General features: G+C 52.0%; 7 protein-coding genes across 13 annotated transcripts in view; 3 read left to right on the top strand and 4 right to left on the bottom strand.

The window, feature by feature from the left end:
* The window catches only part of p130CAS (Serine_rich_CAS and FAT-like_CAS_C domain-containing protein p130CAS), a 38,584-nt gene extending 35,579 nt beyond the window's left edge, over positions 1-3,005 (top strand). For 5 of the 6 annotated variants that reach the window (XM_020945913.2, XM_086825869.1, XM_020945911.2 and 2 more), the window contains one exon: positions 445-3,005. In XM_020945913.2, coding sequence (XP_020801572.2) covers positions 445-2,298 — 1,854 coding nt within the window. In that variant the 3' untranslated portion in view covers positions 2,299-3,005. Of the gene's footprint in view, positions 1-72; positions 256-444 lie in introns of those variants that run through there. The other variant, XM_086825870.1, reaches the window with a different exon arrangement.
* A 147-nt stretch (positions 3,006-3,152) lies between these two features.
* LOC110178823 (formylglycine-generating enzyme) lies at positions 3,153-4,315 on the bottom strand. Its single transcript, XM_020946090.2, has one exon. The coding sequence runs from the start codon at positions 4,312-4,314 to the stop codon at positions 3,256-3,258; it is 1,059 nt and encodes a 352-aa protein (XP_020801749.2). The 5' UTR covers position 4,315; the 3' UTR covers positions 3,153-3,255.
* Positions 4,316-4,530: 215 nt separating this feature from the next.
* Vdup1 (arrestin family protein Vdup1) lies at positions 4,531-5,919 on the bottom strand. The gene is made up of 3 exons (XM_020946091.2): positions 5,397-5,919; positions 5,147-5,329; positions 4,531-5,091 (listed from the first exon to the last, which is right to left on the bottom strand). The coding sequence occupies exons 1-3, from the start codon at positions 5,850-5,852 to the stop codon at positions 4,702-4,704; spliced, it is 1,029 nt and encodes a 342-aa protein (XP_020801750.1). The 5' UTR covers positions 5,853-5,919; the 3' UTR covers positions 4,531-4,701.
* On the bottom strand, positions 5,429-11,816 carry Mkp (MAP kinase-specific phosphatase). The gene is made up of 2 exons (XM_020946094.2): positions 11,167-11,816; positions 5,429-5,919 (listed from the first exon to the last, which is right to left on the bottom strand). Exons 1-2 carry the CDS (start codon positions 11,814-11,816, stop codon positions 5,895-5,897), a joined length of 675 nt encoding a protein of 224 aa, XP_020801753.2. The 3' UTR covers positions 5,429-5,894.
* Positions 7,891-11,102, top strand: LOC110178829 (ras association domain-containing protein 10). Of its 2 annotated transcripts, XM_086825875.1 has the most exons (5): positions 8,635-8,730; positions 9,296-9,701; positions 9,763-10,079; positions 10,136-10,320; positions 10,373-11,102. In XM_086825875.1, exons 2-5 carry the CDS (start codon positions 9,297-9,299, stop codon positions 10,990-10,992), a joined length of 1,527 nt encoding a protein of 508 aa, XP_086682001.1. In that variant the 5' UTR covers positions 8,635-8,730; position 9,296; the 3' UTR covers positions 10,993-11,102. The 2 variants fall into 2 exon arrangements, with proteins under 2 accessions (XP_020801754.2, XP_086682001.1); XM_020946095.2 differs by having other exon boundaries at positions 7,891-9,701.
* On the bottom strand, positions 11,151-13,059 carry LOC110178826 (tRNA pseudouridine synthase-like 1). The gene is made up of 4 exons (XM_020946093.2): positions 12,920-13,059; positions 12,726-12,854; positions 12,334-12,660; positions 11,151-12,262 (listed from the first exon to the last, which is right to left on the bottom strand). Exons 1-4 carry the CDS (start codon positions 12,964-12,966, stop codon positions 11,827-11,829), a joined length of 939 nt encoding a protein of 312 aa, XP_020801752.2. The 5' UTR covers positions 12,967-13,059; the 3' UTR covers positions 11,151-11,826.
* A 3-nt stretch (positions 13,060-13,062) lies between these two features.
* Positions 13,063-14,809, top strand: Mtch (Mitochondrial carrier homolog 1). Its single transcript, XM_020946092.2, has 4 exons — positions 13,063-13,509; positions 13,566-13,734; positions 13,799-14,296; positions 14,349-14,809. Exons 1-4 carry the CDS (start codon positions 13,296-13,298, stop codon positions 14,419-14,421), a joined length of 954 nt encoding a protein of 317 aa, XP_020801751.1. The 5' UTR covers positions 13,063-13,295; the 3' UTR covers positions 14,422-14,809.
* Positions 14,810-14,954: the final 145 nt, after the last annotated feature.

The following is a 14,954-nucleotide window of genomic DNA, read 5'->3' as shown; positions in this document are numbered from 1 at the left end:
CACTATTCCATGGAAATACATTGCGCAGGCGTCTAAACTAGAACGAATTTCGCAGTGAATTTCCCGACTTTCGACGAAGGCTTCAAGGGACTCGACAGTCGAGTTTTATACGCCGCAGAGCGACGTCTAACCACGCCGGATCCTTTCGGTTTTTCTACTCTATTTCTCTATACTCCTTGCACAAAGTGCACCTTGCACTTGCACAAAATGTGATAACAAGAGGAGGGAAATATAGGAAGCAGCAGCTCCGACCAGGTGAGGAATGGCAGCCACACCCAGGTGGATTTTTCTGAAGCGGAATGGGGCAGGCAGACGGAAAAATCGATAGGCCAGCGAGTGGCTGGGAGAGGGCGAGGGAGTGGGTACTACTCCGAGTAGTAGTAGTAGTAGTAGTAGTAGTAATAGTAGTGATACTCGTGTCTCATCTCCCCTTTTCTCTTCCAGGTTATAACCCCACAGAGACACGGTGATGTCTACATCTACAACTACTCTCCAGGATCTGGGACAGGCACGGGAACGGCCAGCCCCCGCACACCCCAGCAGCAGCAGCAGCAGCAGCTGTACAGCAACCAAAGCATCTACCAGAACCTAGGAGCCATCGGCATGATGTCCCACAACGGGAGTGCTGCCGCTCCCAGTGGCAGTGAGTTCGAGACGTACGACATCCCCAAGCCCGCCACGCCTGTGCCGCTGAATTATGACAGCCCCAGGAGTGGAGGAGGCCCAAGAACGCCCACTAGCCTGTCAGCCCGCTTCGAGTCGTTAAAAAGCGTGCCGGCTTCCATTGAGGAAGAGTCCTACGATGTGCCCCGACCCCTGATCTCCGCCGGCCTAATGACCCAGATGACGCCGAGCACCTCCGCATCCTCGCTGCTGACCAGTGACAGCCTGTCGCTGAGCTTCTCTAGCTCTAATCGCTCCTCGCTGGCCAACATGCCCGACTATGACATACCGCGGCGCAATCCCCTGCCTGTGCGTCGTCAGCAGAGCGGTCTCGCTTACGATTCGCCTTTACCGCCGCTGCAGGAGCAGGACCACGGTGTTGCGCCCAGCAATACCGCCTCCGCCTGCGCCTCGGTCGCCTCCACGGTCACGCCCAAAGAATTGCCCCTGGAGCTGAGCTCGGCATTGGAAACGCTGGCCAAGCTACAGCTGCAAACGACAGCCGCCATCAGCCGGCTGCTGAGCTTCGTTGTGCCCAACTGGCGCACTCGAGCTCAGCTGGAACCGACCATCATGGAGCTGAAGCTGGCCGCCTTGCGGCTGCGCACCGCCCTGCACGACCTGGCCGAGTTCGGAGAGGGAGCTTTGGGTAATGCCACGCGTTCGGAGGACCGCGGCCTGGCCCTCAAGCTGCGACCGCTGGTGCGCGCTCTGCGAGACGCCAATAAGCTGATTCATGACTCTTCTGAGTCACTGGACGCCCAGGGTGGCTGGTCCGTGGAGCAGCTAGCGCGCAGTGACGAAAAGCACGGCTGTCGTCCGCCGGACGCCCTTGACCAGCTGATGGCCTGTGCCCAGACCCTCACCGAGGACGTGCGCTCCACCACCAGCTTCATCCAGGGCAACGCCTCTCTGCTCTTCAAGCGCCAGGCGCAGCAGCAGAACGGAGGAGCTTCCGTCGTCGAAGGCAGCCGTGGCAGCGCCGAATGGCTTGAGGACTACGACTATGTGGCTTTCGAGTCCAAGGATGCGGCCGCCAGAAAGAATCAGGCTCTACGCGAGGCCATCCCCGCTGGCCTGAAGACCCAGTTTGACACGGTCATCCGCACAGCCGAGAGCACAGCCATGGGATCTGTGTCCAGCTCGGGCTCCGTGCCTACCACGCCAACGGCAACGGCCACAACGCCATGCAAGTCGCCGGAGATGACCGACAAAGACAAAAAGCTGGTGCGCTACTACGCCCAGCAGATCTCCACCCACATGGGCAACCTGATGCAGGCCATCGACTCGTTCTTGGAGACGGTGGAGAAGAACCAGCCACCCAAGTTCTTCATTGCCTACGGCAAGTTCGTAGTGGTCAGTGCTCACAACCTGGTGACCATCGGCGACAACGTGCATCGCAACATCTCGAAAGAGGTTCTCCGCGAGAAGATCCTGCGCTGCACGAACGGCCTGTCCGAAGCGCTTAAGACCTGCGTTTCCAAGTCGAAGAAGGCGGCGGCGCACTTTCCCAGCGGCAGTGCTGTCCAGGAGATGGTCGACTCTGTGGTCCACATCAACAGCCTGGCTCGGGAGCTGAAGACAGTCATGCTGCAGGCGGTGCAACTGTCTGCGGCAGCCGGAGTTGGAGCCTGAAGCAGCTGCGATCCGATTGTGGCTCAGTATTAACTTGGAGAAGTGCAGTCACGTCTTCCAGACCCCGGCCTCTCCCCACCCACGACGGTTCCTTAACGTTTCGCCTAAAGCTGTGGCCCCCGCAAACGGAAACCCAAACTAACCGAAATTGGCATATCCCCAGCAGCAGCAGCAGACTTGCATTGTGATATTTTTCGAGCGAAACATCTGAAAATGCACACAGCCCGACCCCAAGGAGAAGGAGGTCGCCCAGGACTCGGCTTATATCTTAGTTGCTACCCAACAGAGTCAGTCGCCTAGCCCATAAGTTTTGATTTTGTACATAGTATATCCTAGCTCCCATCTTAGCTCTAGAATTTTGTAAATTCGATACGATCCCCACCCCGAATCCATACCCGCCATGCGTGCACCAGCAATGTTGTATCAGTGGATGCATTTGAGCGTATTTTTGTATACTTTAGGATTAGACCGTAGCACTAGCCACAGCACACACTCATCCACATGTATGTTGCGCATCCATAGTCAGAATCTGAAAGGTTACACTCAAGCCCCAAATGGCAGCGATGATAATCGGGCGGTCAGTCAGTCAGCAATATACGAAAATATACACATTAACCTAACATTAACTACGAAGTAAACGATGTCCAGCACCGGAGTAAGCTACATATACGAGTGGAATAAAAATATTATTATATTAAACCTATAAAGCACTTGTGTAAGGAGCAGGTTAATTGTTTCTTGGAATTGGACTCCAGAGAACCTTCTATCTAATTGAGCTTGCTATGCGAGGCCAGGAAAGTACCTTTACAGCTGGATTTCATAGGAACGGAACGGAAATGGGGAAAATGAGAAAATTGCTATATAAATCAAACTTGCTATATATTAACAAATTTCTTAACTAGTTTGTATGACATTGTCCCCAATAACGTACAAAATACATTAACGTACAATCACATATCACGCATCCTTGGCACACCTGAAGCCCAGATTGCCGGCCGAGCTGTCCTCAGTGTTTTGAGAGCGAGCGGCACATCTGTAACGGTAGCAGTAGGACTTATGGCAGAGATAGGAGCCGCCCTTCTTCACCCGGTTTGGGTTCAAACTGACATCAGTGGCGTCCCACAGATCCGCTGTCCACTCCCACACGTTGCCCACCATGTTGTGGAGATCGTAGACGTTCTGTCGGAACGCATCCACGGGGCAGGTGTACTCGAAGCCGTCGTCAGCTAAGTTCCCATCGGGAAACTCGCCTTGCCAGATGTTCAGCCAGTGCTGGTCACGGGGCATCAGCTTGTTGCCCCAGGGATAGAGTTTGTCCTCCTTGCCACCGCGACAGGCCGCCTCCCACTCTGTCTCAGTGGGAAGCCGCTTTCCGGCCCAATGACAGTATTTCCTGGCGTCGCGCCAAGACACATGCACCACCGGGTGCTGTCCCAAGCCATTCAGATTACTGGCCGGACCGTATGGATGCCGCCAGTTCACGTCCTTGACTTTGTACCACCACGGAGCGCTGGCAACACGAAAGTCCTCCAGTTGCTTCTGTTCGGCGGGATCCAGCAGGGTCTTGAAGAGAAAACTGTCGCCGAAGCGCTCCGCCTCCGTGGTGTAGTTGGTGGCCAGCACAAACTGCTCGAAGTCGTCATTCGACACCTCGTACTTGTCCAAGTAAAAGTCCGCAACCTTCACTTTTCGTTTGGGCGCTTCCCGGTCCTGCCCAAAGTGCGGCTTGTCCGTACCCACGCTTACGGTGCCGCCGGGAATGATAGACATGCCTGGGAACTCCTCTTCAACGTGCGCCTCGTCTCTAGACTCCAGCTCGCCATAGTAATCTCGGTAGTGGCTATTGGCCCCGCGAGCCTTCTGCTGGCAAACCTGCTTCGGCACTGTCGCTGGCTGGTTCTCAGCGATGCTTTCTCTGTTAAGTTTCTGACAGCCGCAATCGCTCCAGGTGAGTTGGCATTGGTTAAGGATTAGCCACAAAACGCTGTGGAATGCAAATTCTTTCTTTAGTTTCATTATTATTGTTGTATTTAATTCATAAACTTTAAAGTGTGACCAGCGTGTTTTTGCACTTATATTGCTAAAAATTCTTCAGACTAAAACTCGTGCTCACGCCATCTGTCGGTATTTTGCTGAAACTTTGTCTGGGATTAGCCAACTTTCAAACCAATTCAAAGACATTATTTTGCATCATTTTGTCCACAATATTAACATTTTTTCAAAAACATTAACTAAGTTATTGTTTAATTTTAATCATTACGCAATTTAAAAGAACAAGTGGTCACAGTTACACAGTGGGTAAAACACATTAGAAACGACACGTACGAGTTAAATAAGTTAAAATTAGTTTATGGCGCAAATCGTGGTTAAAATGTGGCGGTGATGGTGACCGATCCGGCTTGGCTAAGCTTCGCTCGGCTTCTCGTGCAGCCAGGGCCGGAATATGGGCAGTGTTGACGGATAGTGCGTGTGCGTGTCCGGCTTTAGCACAGAGTCCGGCCAGGTGTTCGCGTTGGCGGCATCGCTGGCGTTGCGGAAGGGATACGTTGCCAGGACGATCGGCAGCTGCAGCTTGATCTCCTTCTCCATGGACTTTGGCTCGATTACGAAGAAGACGTCGTACGATATCTTGATCAGATGGCAGCCATGCAGGTTAGTGGGCGGCAAGGGCGGCACGTACAGCTCGTTGTGCCACTCGTCTTTCCCGCCAGGTCTGATCTTGCCGCGCACCAGGACCGCCAGCTCCCGCTTCTCCGTCTGCACCACCTTGCCGCGCGCCAAGTACTCGATGGTCTGCAAGACTTCGATTAAGATTAAGTGGTTTAGAGAGTAAGGATCACGGACGCACCTCTGTTAAAGACGCCTTGGTCCGCTTGATGGACACGTTGCTGTAGTTGGATATAAACGCAGTGACCAGAATATTCTCCCCGGGTACATAGCCGCCCCGGTCCAGCGACACCCGGCACTTGATCTGGCCGCCGCCCACACACACAACGCCTAGCTTGTGCTCCACTTCGCAGGTAAAAGGTTGCTGTAAACGGAAGGAAGAACATGGAAGCTCACATTGTCCTGCATCATTTTAACAAGCATGTACATACCGCTAGTATTGGCTTCTCCAGATTCAGGTCAATTGGGTTCATCACGATAAACACCTGGTGATTCTTGTGGATAATGCCGTTGTTTTCGCGCAGGGCCGCCTTGCAGTAGAACTGGATCCAGCCGTAGCGGCCCAGGAAGGTCGAGGGGAGTCCCAGTGGTAGGCCGAGCTTGAAGGGAAAGCTGTGTATTCCTGGCGAGAGAATGGCCGGCCCACCCTGGTCCACATCGCCGAGCAGACGCATTCGGAAATCTATGTAGTTCTCCTTGTCGTACGTCCGCTCCTGCCTTCGTCCGTTGCGGACGACGCCCTCGCCGACGACATGGAAGTGGAGGCCCAAGGCCGGCGTCTCATCCTGCAGCTCAATCAGCACTCGGCCGGACAGGAACTGGCCGGGGAAGTAAAGCAGCGAGGTGTTGTCGAAGATGATCAGGAATTTTAGTAGCTTGCGCGGCATCTTGGCGGCGGTGTGTGATGGTTCCTGTGAGTGGAATGGCTTTCATGGGCTCCGTTGCTGTGGTTGCCTGGGGAAAGAGTCGCGAAATTGTTTAACTTATTGGGTACATTTGTGGATTTGCAATTATTTTGCCAGCGTTTTCGCATTAATGACAACTTGTCCGTCATACTTGGCTACGTCTCAACCGCCGCAGTGTATTGAACGCCACTCGCACACACTTATATATATTTATGTGGGTAGCAGCGCCTAGGCGGGCAAAGGAAGCAAAACCAGTTTGGCGTGGCCCCCAGAGATGGCTGCGTGCACGGCGGTCCATGCAGCACGATAGCCCCGAAACATGCGCAGCAAGGTCAGCACACCGATCATCTCGTGTCACGCCCCCAGCTCTTAGGCCAGAGTCGGGTATGTATCTTGGCCGAAACCGTAGGCTGCAACCACTGCCATAATCGGGGAGCAGGCACATCCACATCCACAGCCACTCTGGTTACTGCATCAGTTGACAATGTTTGGAAGAGGAAACTGACGTAACACCCAAGTGGAAGGAAAGTGGATTCCCGACAGTTCAAAGCCAGCGTCATACTTTTTGGGCCATTCAACCACAAATACACAGATCATAGAGTTCGTTTCCGCTGGAGATCACTCATTGTGGGCGCACTTGAAAGCCAAAAGCCTGATTGTTTCCCAAATACTGTACGTACGCACACACAAAGCAATCCAGTCCAAACCGATCCGCTGGGACACTGGCACAGAGCGTACTTGGCTCGATCTCAACCGCGCTCGCTGACGCCCGTTTGGCAACTGGTCGTCGTCGCCGTCATCGTCATGCATCAGGCAGCTCGGAACAACTTGTTTTGAGAGCACTTTTCGCGATCCAGCCGCTGGAGAGGAGAGAGATTCAGCTGGAGCCAAAGCCTCGGCCTAGATGATGTCGTAATATGCCAGGCGCTCGCTTTTGTTTTTATTATTATTTGTACACAATACACCCGTTCCTGCATGGAACGGAGGTTCGCAGGATGCACTTAATGCGGCCGTTCCTCTGCAGGTGACTCAACCGGATTTAAGCGCCTGCTTGACCCACAACAAAAGACGAACGAACAATGGGCGGGAAGGCAGAAGGCAACCTGATATCTGGGGGAACCCTTAGAACATTCATTCTCAGCGGTTTCCATATAGGCGCGTGGAATGTGTGTCTCTACACCTCATACTCCACATCGGCGAGCCTCGCAGGCCAATTTGGGTGAGCGATCCGCTCGATTACAAGAGTAGTTCGCTAATCAAATTTGGTAATGCTTACCAACCACTTCAAGAGCCGAGCCAGGCAGTCGTCGGGCAGGTGGAGCGTTGGCCTAACAAGTACGCAGACTATTTGTGGCCAAATGGGCTTGAGATTTGGACTTAGATTCAGATTCAGATTCGTACTCGTATTCGTATTCGTATTCGGTCGCACCTACAAAATGCTTGATTTATACATACATAGCTCCGCCGCCATTCTCCGGCAGCCTGTACAGGCGCGCAGGCAGGTCCACAGGCACAGGCACATAAATGCATTAAGTGGCAAACATTTATGCATTATGCATGCAATTCATACCGGTTTAGTGTTGTCTTTAGGCACCCAATCGAAGAACCTCAACTGTAACTCATGAAAATGAAAGGCCAAAAGCCAAGCGGAGCTATCAAGTAAACAAAAAGAAACCAACCGCACTGGCTCCGAAAACCAGTGCTTTTATATGTACACTTTATATGTAGGTTGGTCTTTATGCTTCCTGCAAGAGGGGGATACGGTTAACTTGTCAACCATCACCAATCTGCTTCGAAAAGAATATTTTTCAGGCTGCTATTTGGGAATGATATCAATCAGGCTTAAAATCTTGTACTACAGTACATATAACATATGTAACTAACATTGCCTTAAAGGAGACTTGAAGGGAAAGTCCCACAATTAACATCTATAGCAGTCGCAGCATAAATCACTTTTGCTAAATACCCTGCTGATTACACACTACTTAAATTGTAGATGGTAGATTTAGTCAGATTTCTTTTTTCGATTTCTCCAAGCTACTTGCATTAGTGACACTTAGCGGTAATATGGAGTTGAGTAGAGTAGAGTGGAGTGGAGTGGCTGGGCCGGGGCTGGCGTTTTCCATTTCAATGTTTTCTCGCTTAATTGCTGAGAATTGTTGACTTTTAATGACCCTAAGAAGCCGCGAAAGATGGATGAAGGCAACGAGCTGGAAAGATTTCCCGTTTGCGGTCTGAAAATTAGTTTACTTCGACTTCGACTTCGGACGTCGTCTATATACTTGTTTGTTTCTTGTCTGAAATGATAATCGAGCATAGTTGGACCTCGGAGTTTCGGGTAGCAGTCAGTCAGTCAGTCAGCAATTAAGTCTAGCAGAAGCTGGAGTGTTCAGTCAGTGTGGTTTCGTAGCTGCTCCGTGGTGCACCACCAACAGTATCAGTACGGCCAGGTTTCTGTTCGGTCAAGCTCTTCGTTCCGAGCGTAATTATAGTGGACCACAGTATGTAGCGCCATCACCGTTTCGGTCGGTCTTTCGGTCTTTCATAATAGTGGCGAAAGCCAGCCAAGAATATCTTAACGTAGCATCAGTTGTGGAGGGGAGTGGCTCGACCGACTGAACGACCGTTTTATACAACTTACCCACGATACCGTAAAATTCGAAGAGAAAAACAAAAGGTGCTGCTACGAGCTGAGCCTAGCTTCTTGCCTCACAAGCTCTGCGCCAAGCTTTGGCCACTATATTCGTGCTCTTCTCTTGGCCAGGTTTCGCTCTCTCTCTCTCTTGCCCGATTGGAGTTGGTCTTAAGTCGGACTTGGTCGCGCTGTGCCTCAGTTGTTGCGATGACGCCGAGTGCTGTGGTAAGACACGGTTCGCGTTGCCTGCCTGGGTCTGAGCTTCGCTCTTCCAATGGACAGGTGTAGCGGCGCGCGAGAAAGTTGAATCTGTAACAGGCCCGGGCGATCACGCTCGTAATGCAGTTCGCCATGAGTCATCCGCGGTGTTTACATCCCCGCCAGAGCGTGAATTAGTCTGCTCCAGTTTATTGGAGATCCTATCTCGGACAAAATGTGAACATGTGTTCTGAGTGGACAGAGGCACCAGCGTATTTACATAATTGGCTAATTACCCGATCTCTTGACACGTTGTTAACACCGATGGCGGACCAGATTCTTACACAGTGGAAGAAGAACTGTTAGCCAATTGTCTGCGGGATTGGGGTTAGCTGGGTGTCACAGAGGGTTCACTGGGAACACAGCAGAAGCCGCATAAATTACACCAAATGCTTTCTTTCGCCCGGTGCCAAAACCGTTAAATGCTCGTCGCGTATTATACAATACCCGAATTTGCATACCCCGTCGGACACTTGTTCGGAATGAAGTGAAGTGTTAGCTAATCTTTAGTCTCTACGCGGTGTTTCCACAGAATGCCAGCAGCAGACATGACCACCCTGACCACTGAGCCCACGATTGCCGCACTGGAACTGAGCTTGCCAGTTGACGGTGACTTGGATTCGCTTGCCTCCCAGGAGGATGAAGACGGGGACAACCTGCCAATCTGGATCGATGGAGAGGAGCACTGGATAACCGGCGTGGACGCCAGCACTACCTGCGCCGATCTGGTCTGTGCGCTTCTGAGCTACCGGAGTCTCCAGCAACAGCAGATGTATCGCAAGGAAGGTTTGAAGAGCCATTCTCCCGCACCTGCCGTCCATGGCCCTCAGGAGTACGCAATCGTCGAGAAGCAACGGAACTACGAGGAGTACCTGGACGGAAGTGCCAGGCTTTGCGATGTTATCGCCAGCCGTCACGCTTTGCCGAATGAGGAGAAGGTAACAGATCGCGATCGAACGATCGAACACCCTCAGCTAAACGTTTCTCACCCTCTTCCAGTACCAGCTCCAGCTACGCCATTTGGCCACCGCTACGTCCCGCAAACATACACCGACGACGGACAAGGACAGTGGAATGGGCAGTCCAGTGGATAGTTCGCGTAGCATGCGCTTTCGGCGCAGAGGCAAGAGCAAGGTTTTGCCCGCGACTATGGAGCTGGATCAGTGGGGCATGACTAAGGCCAACCCCAAGCAGCCAAAGAGAAGCCGAAGAGTGCAGCAGCAGCAGAAGAGCTCCCACATTTCGCCAAATGAGGGCCTACTGAACATTATCCTTGCGCAGGACGAGACCATTCTCCAGCAGATGTCCATGCTGCAGTAAGTTACACAACTATTCTTGCACATGAACCCAGATTAAACCGATTCTCCGCCAGCGATAAGGACCGGCAGATACTAAAAATCGAGGAGGAGAAGCACCGCGTAAGGGAACGCGAACTGGGGAAGAACTACCTGCTCGAAACGTACCTGAGGGATCTAGAGGAGACCCAGGACAATGGCCACCCCGCCCGACTAAGCTCCATAGAGGGGCCCCCCAATAATCACGAGGATGGGGCTGCAGGTAAAGGATCATACTGAGATCTAAGATTTAGTCGCTTACGACCCCCTTTCAGAAATGGACTCCAGGATCGCCGATTCAGGTGAAGCCGTCAAGGACGAAATTCGATTGTACTGGCTGGAGAAGATACACGCAGTGAACAAAGACTTGCAGCGGGAGGAGGAGCTGCTGCTTAGCCTACATTCCAAGGTGCGAAGACACCAGGTGAAGTGTGTGTACGAGACTAAGAGCGAAGTGCTGGTTCAGATTGACAAGCTGGACACTCAGCTGGCTGCTCAGGTGGCGGATATTCATCGAGTGGAACGAAAACTATTCACGGCCAATGAGCAACTTAAGGCCAAGCTTGGCGTGCTGGAGTCTTTGGGTCGCGAATTTGAGACAACGGTAACGGAGGAACGGTTCGTTCAAGAGGAGCCCCAAGAGGCCGTAAAACTGGCCAGACTAATACAATCATCGTGCCCGGCTGATGAGCACCAACCAGGTGATCCGCCCTCCGATCTCAACCGCCGCTGCCGCCTGACCCAAAAAGAGCTAACGGACAGGAACCTGAATGGTCACCAAAGGCCAATTAGCAAGGGCTTGACTAAGCTACTGTTCAAGGGACGCAGTAGCTCACCGAATTCTTCTACCTCCTACCCGCTCAATCCCGTAGAGCACCTGGGTACCCTTGTATAGGCTGGAAGGAGAAGGATTATTTAAGAATCTTGAGTGTCCAAGCTGTCAGAACCAAATAGAAATTTCATTCTTTGTTTATATTAAAAAAGAATTGTTTTGTACAACAAAAACGCTCTAAATGAGCCTACACCACCACCAAACGAGCTAGACACCAAAAATGCTGCTATTACTCACTTTTTATTGCTGCTTTTCAACTGCTGCATGAATCCCGCATTGGGCTGAATGCAGGGCCGCCAGGACTTGACGAGGTTGTAGGCTTCCTCGGCGCTCATATCGCGCCGCTGCATTAGATAGCCAATGACAACGGAGGCGGAGCGCGAGACGCCTGCGTTACAGTGGACGAGCACGCAACCCTGTGGCGACTGCCGGCGAGCCTCCTCGATAAACTCAATGGACACCGGCAGGACATAGCGCAGCAAGTCGGCATCGGGCAAGTCCAGGCAGGGAAGGTATTTGCATTTCACCTGCGTTGGCAGCTGTAGATCTCCAAAGCTGGGGGTCGGAATGCCCACGCTAAGTATGTGTGTCCACTTGTATCTCAGTACATTCTCCGCGGTCACAGCATCCTGGGAACCCAGGTAGAGAAACTCGCTTAGAATGCAGGCGGGCACGGTATCGGGTTTGGTGTCTATAACGAAGCCATATGGACGTGACTCTAGCTGCTGCTGTTGTGGGCTTCCGGATGCAGCTGTTCCCGTACCCTCCTCGTTGCTGGAAGACCTTCGCCTCGGTTCGATGTATCGAGCCCCGGTGGCAGTCGTGACGACGGTGGTGGTTGGCCTTAAGTTGGCCAGCCGCTTCTGCAACTCATACAGCAGTATCATAATAGCCCTCCTAGTTGTCCGCTTCTTCGCGGTAGTGCACTCGGCACAGGTAGAGGCCGCAGGCCGGCGCCAGGTGTATCCGATGATCCCACGAGTTCTTTGAAGGAATGGTCAGCATCTGATAGATGCACTTCTCGTCGATACGGCCGCTGCCCAGGGCTATCAAAGCGCCCACGATACGACGCACTTGTTTGTACAGGAAGGACTTGGCCTTAATTTCGATGTCCCAGTAGTCGTAGGTCTCGTTGGCCACCTTGGCGTTCGAGGACAGTGACAGAGAGCGGCCGGGAAGTATATTGATCTCGTCGATCTTACGCAGTGTGAACATGGGATTGTCGCGGGTTGGGCCCTTCTGGCGGCTGACGCTCATAAAGGTGCGAAAGTCGTGGACACCAACAAACATCTGAGCCCCCAAACGGACTCGTTCGATATCAAAGCTAGGGTTTCTGTAGAAAAGAAGACAATAGTTAGTTTAGTTTGTATAACCGAGCAACTGCTGCGTTCTTAGAAGACTTACTGGCTCTGCAAGAAGAAACAACGATCGATTTCCTCCACGGGTATAAAGGCCTCGTATCCCCGGTTTCGCAGCCTGTGACTATCATCCGTAGCGGGCGGTGTCTTCGCCACGGCTATGCGGTACAGGTAGGTTCGCCCGATAGCGTGGTAGCGACAATGGAAGGAGTCGGCCACCAGCCGTGTGCTGAGTACCCGAATCGGAAGGCGCTGCTTATCTAGCGTCCGGTTGAGTACACCAGTCAGTGTGCTGGTGTCGTACGGCTGACCATCCCGCCGCTCCAAGTCAACGTGCACCGTTGAGTGCAGGGCATGGACACCTGCGTCTGTGCTGAAATAGAGAGCGTATATGTATGTAGCTGTAGCCGCCCCAATAAGTCCATTGGGTATACCTACCGACTGGAGAGCACAGTCTGTATCTCGTTCGCGGGACGGAAAACTTGCAGGGCCAACTCCAGGCAGCCCTGAACGGAATTAGTATCCAGCCGCGCCTGCTCAGACTTGTTCACGGTCTTCTGAATACCACTGTCGAAGAGTTGAAGGGTGATAAAGGGGTCTGGCATTCAGCGCATCCACAAATATGTACTTACCGAAAAGTCGTTCCAATGTAGGAAATGTTCAGCAAGTACCTGTTCATGTTATATAGCACTGTGCCTCTGCCAAGCACCAGCTGATTGCGTTTCCGGAACTTGACTAATTCTTGGTTTTGTGTACGCTTTCCAACACTAAGGTCGTATTCTTTTCCTTTGACTGTTCCACACGCGTCGTCTGGTCACATTGGCTGACAGACAAAAAGTTTTGTAATCACACAAAAATTAAGACCACTGTCGTTTGTCGTGAACCGACCACCGGTCTAGTAGTTTTTCAGGCTTGCCCAGCCGTCTATCCAAATTTCGAACAGCAGAGTTCCCCCAGCGCCAGACAGCACCAGCAACACCTTCCTCCCCAGCAGCACACGCATCAAGAATGGCCGGCTTTGTCGACAACACCCGCGCCACGGAGGATACGGAGGTCAATGGATGGATCCGATTTGGCTTGCGGCTAGGCGTCAGCGCAGCGCTGCACCCCTTAGAGTACTCGAAGACGCTGATGCAGCTGGGCTACGAGCCGATCGCCCCACGTCCGGGCAAGTCCTTCTTAGGCAAACCAGTGATGGAGCTGCCAAACATTTTTCAGTACGGTGGGTGCAAAGTTCTTGTCGCAAATGGCAGCAAATTGATTATATCTCTGTTGCAGCTGGTCATATACGACGTATCGACGGCTTCTACGGCTGCTACCGCGGACTCGCACCGAAACTGGTTGGCTCCATTGTGGCCCTAGTGGTGAGCGATCGAGTTGCCGACAAGCTGGGTCTGGTGCAGCCCGAGGAAATCAAGGACGATACACACTTGTCCGAGGAAGACATGCAAGTGCCTATTTGCTTCCCGTATCATGTCGAAATTCCTAGCGATCTTCCAATTCTCCTGCAGGTACTTCCAGTTTAAGTCGAGTCTGAAGCGTGATATTGTGGTGACGGTAACCGGAATAGTGGCCTCGCATCCTTTCCATGTGATCTCGCTGCGGATGATGGCGCAGTTTGTGGGACGCGAGTCCCTGTACACATCCATTATCGGATCCGTGGCCGAAATATGGAAAACTGAGGGCATTACGGGTTTCTTCGCTGGTCTGGTACCAAAGCTCTTGTGCGATGTGGCCTGCCTCGTGCTCACCAGCTCCACCGTCTACATCCTCAATAAATACGTCATCAAGGACCCCCTGGGAAGGCAGTATAATGCCGGTTTCACCCAATTTTTCGTGTCCACCATGTTGTACCCCCTCCAGGTGGTGTCCACATGCTCGGCGGTGAGTGGATCCCGCCTGCTAGCCGGTCAGCCGCCTATTATGCCAGCCTACAAGAATTGGGTGGACTGTTGGAACGATCTGCAAGCCCGTGGCGATCTAAAGCGCGGAAGCTCTCTCTTTTTCCGGTGAGTTTGATGATGATTTCTTAAGTATTTATTTAACCATTTTCGTGTACAGGTCGCAAGCCGTTAGATCGCCAGTTATTACCACTTCCTTTGCGCCTCTGCCGAAGCTGGCACGGTACCAGTAGACGCAGCCTTGTGACTAGAGACGACCACAAAGAAACCTCTCCGGACATCCCGCCACAACTACAACTGAACACGCTTAGCTGCGTTTACCCAGCATTTCGACGGATCCCTGATCCAACCCCAAGACAACTGCATTTGTTCAATGTCCCTCGATGATACTACAAGTATACCAATAAGACTTGAAATAGTATCTGCATTTCCATCGTGGTCGCTTAGTCTCATAAACCATATCCTTTGGTCCGTTCCTTCTTAGTTTTTGCGTTTTCGTGGCACTGAAAGTTGAGCTAAGCAATATGTAGAAGGCTAGCTTGTCCAGATCGTGTATACTTTGCGACATGATCCTGTTATTCTTTTTTTCATGCAAGAACAAATAAACTTTGACCCTTCTGAGGATGTTTCTTTTTCTTAAAACTTTAAGGATATTGATGTTTCAAATCGAGTTAAGTCTCGTACCGGTTGTGCTTCAAATTATGACGGTTAGAACTAGAATTCTCTTTTAGCAAAGAAAGGCAATGCGAACTAAAGAGAAATTAAA

This window comes from Drosophila serrata, unplaced genomic scaffold, assembly GCF_035046125.1.
Source record: "Drosophila serrata isolate PLE 108 unplaced genomic scaffold, ASM3504612v1 contig_116, whole genome shotgun sequence".
NCBI classification, from domain to species: domain Eukaryota; kingdom Metazoa; phylum Arthropoda; class Insecta; order Diptera; family Drosophilidae; genus Drosophila; species Drosophila serrata.
The sequence above is the reverse complement of the archived record's forward strand: the minus strand, read 5'-3'. Positions and strand labels throughout refer to the sequence as shown.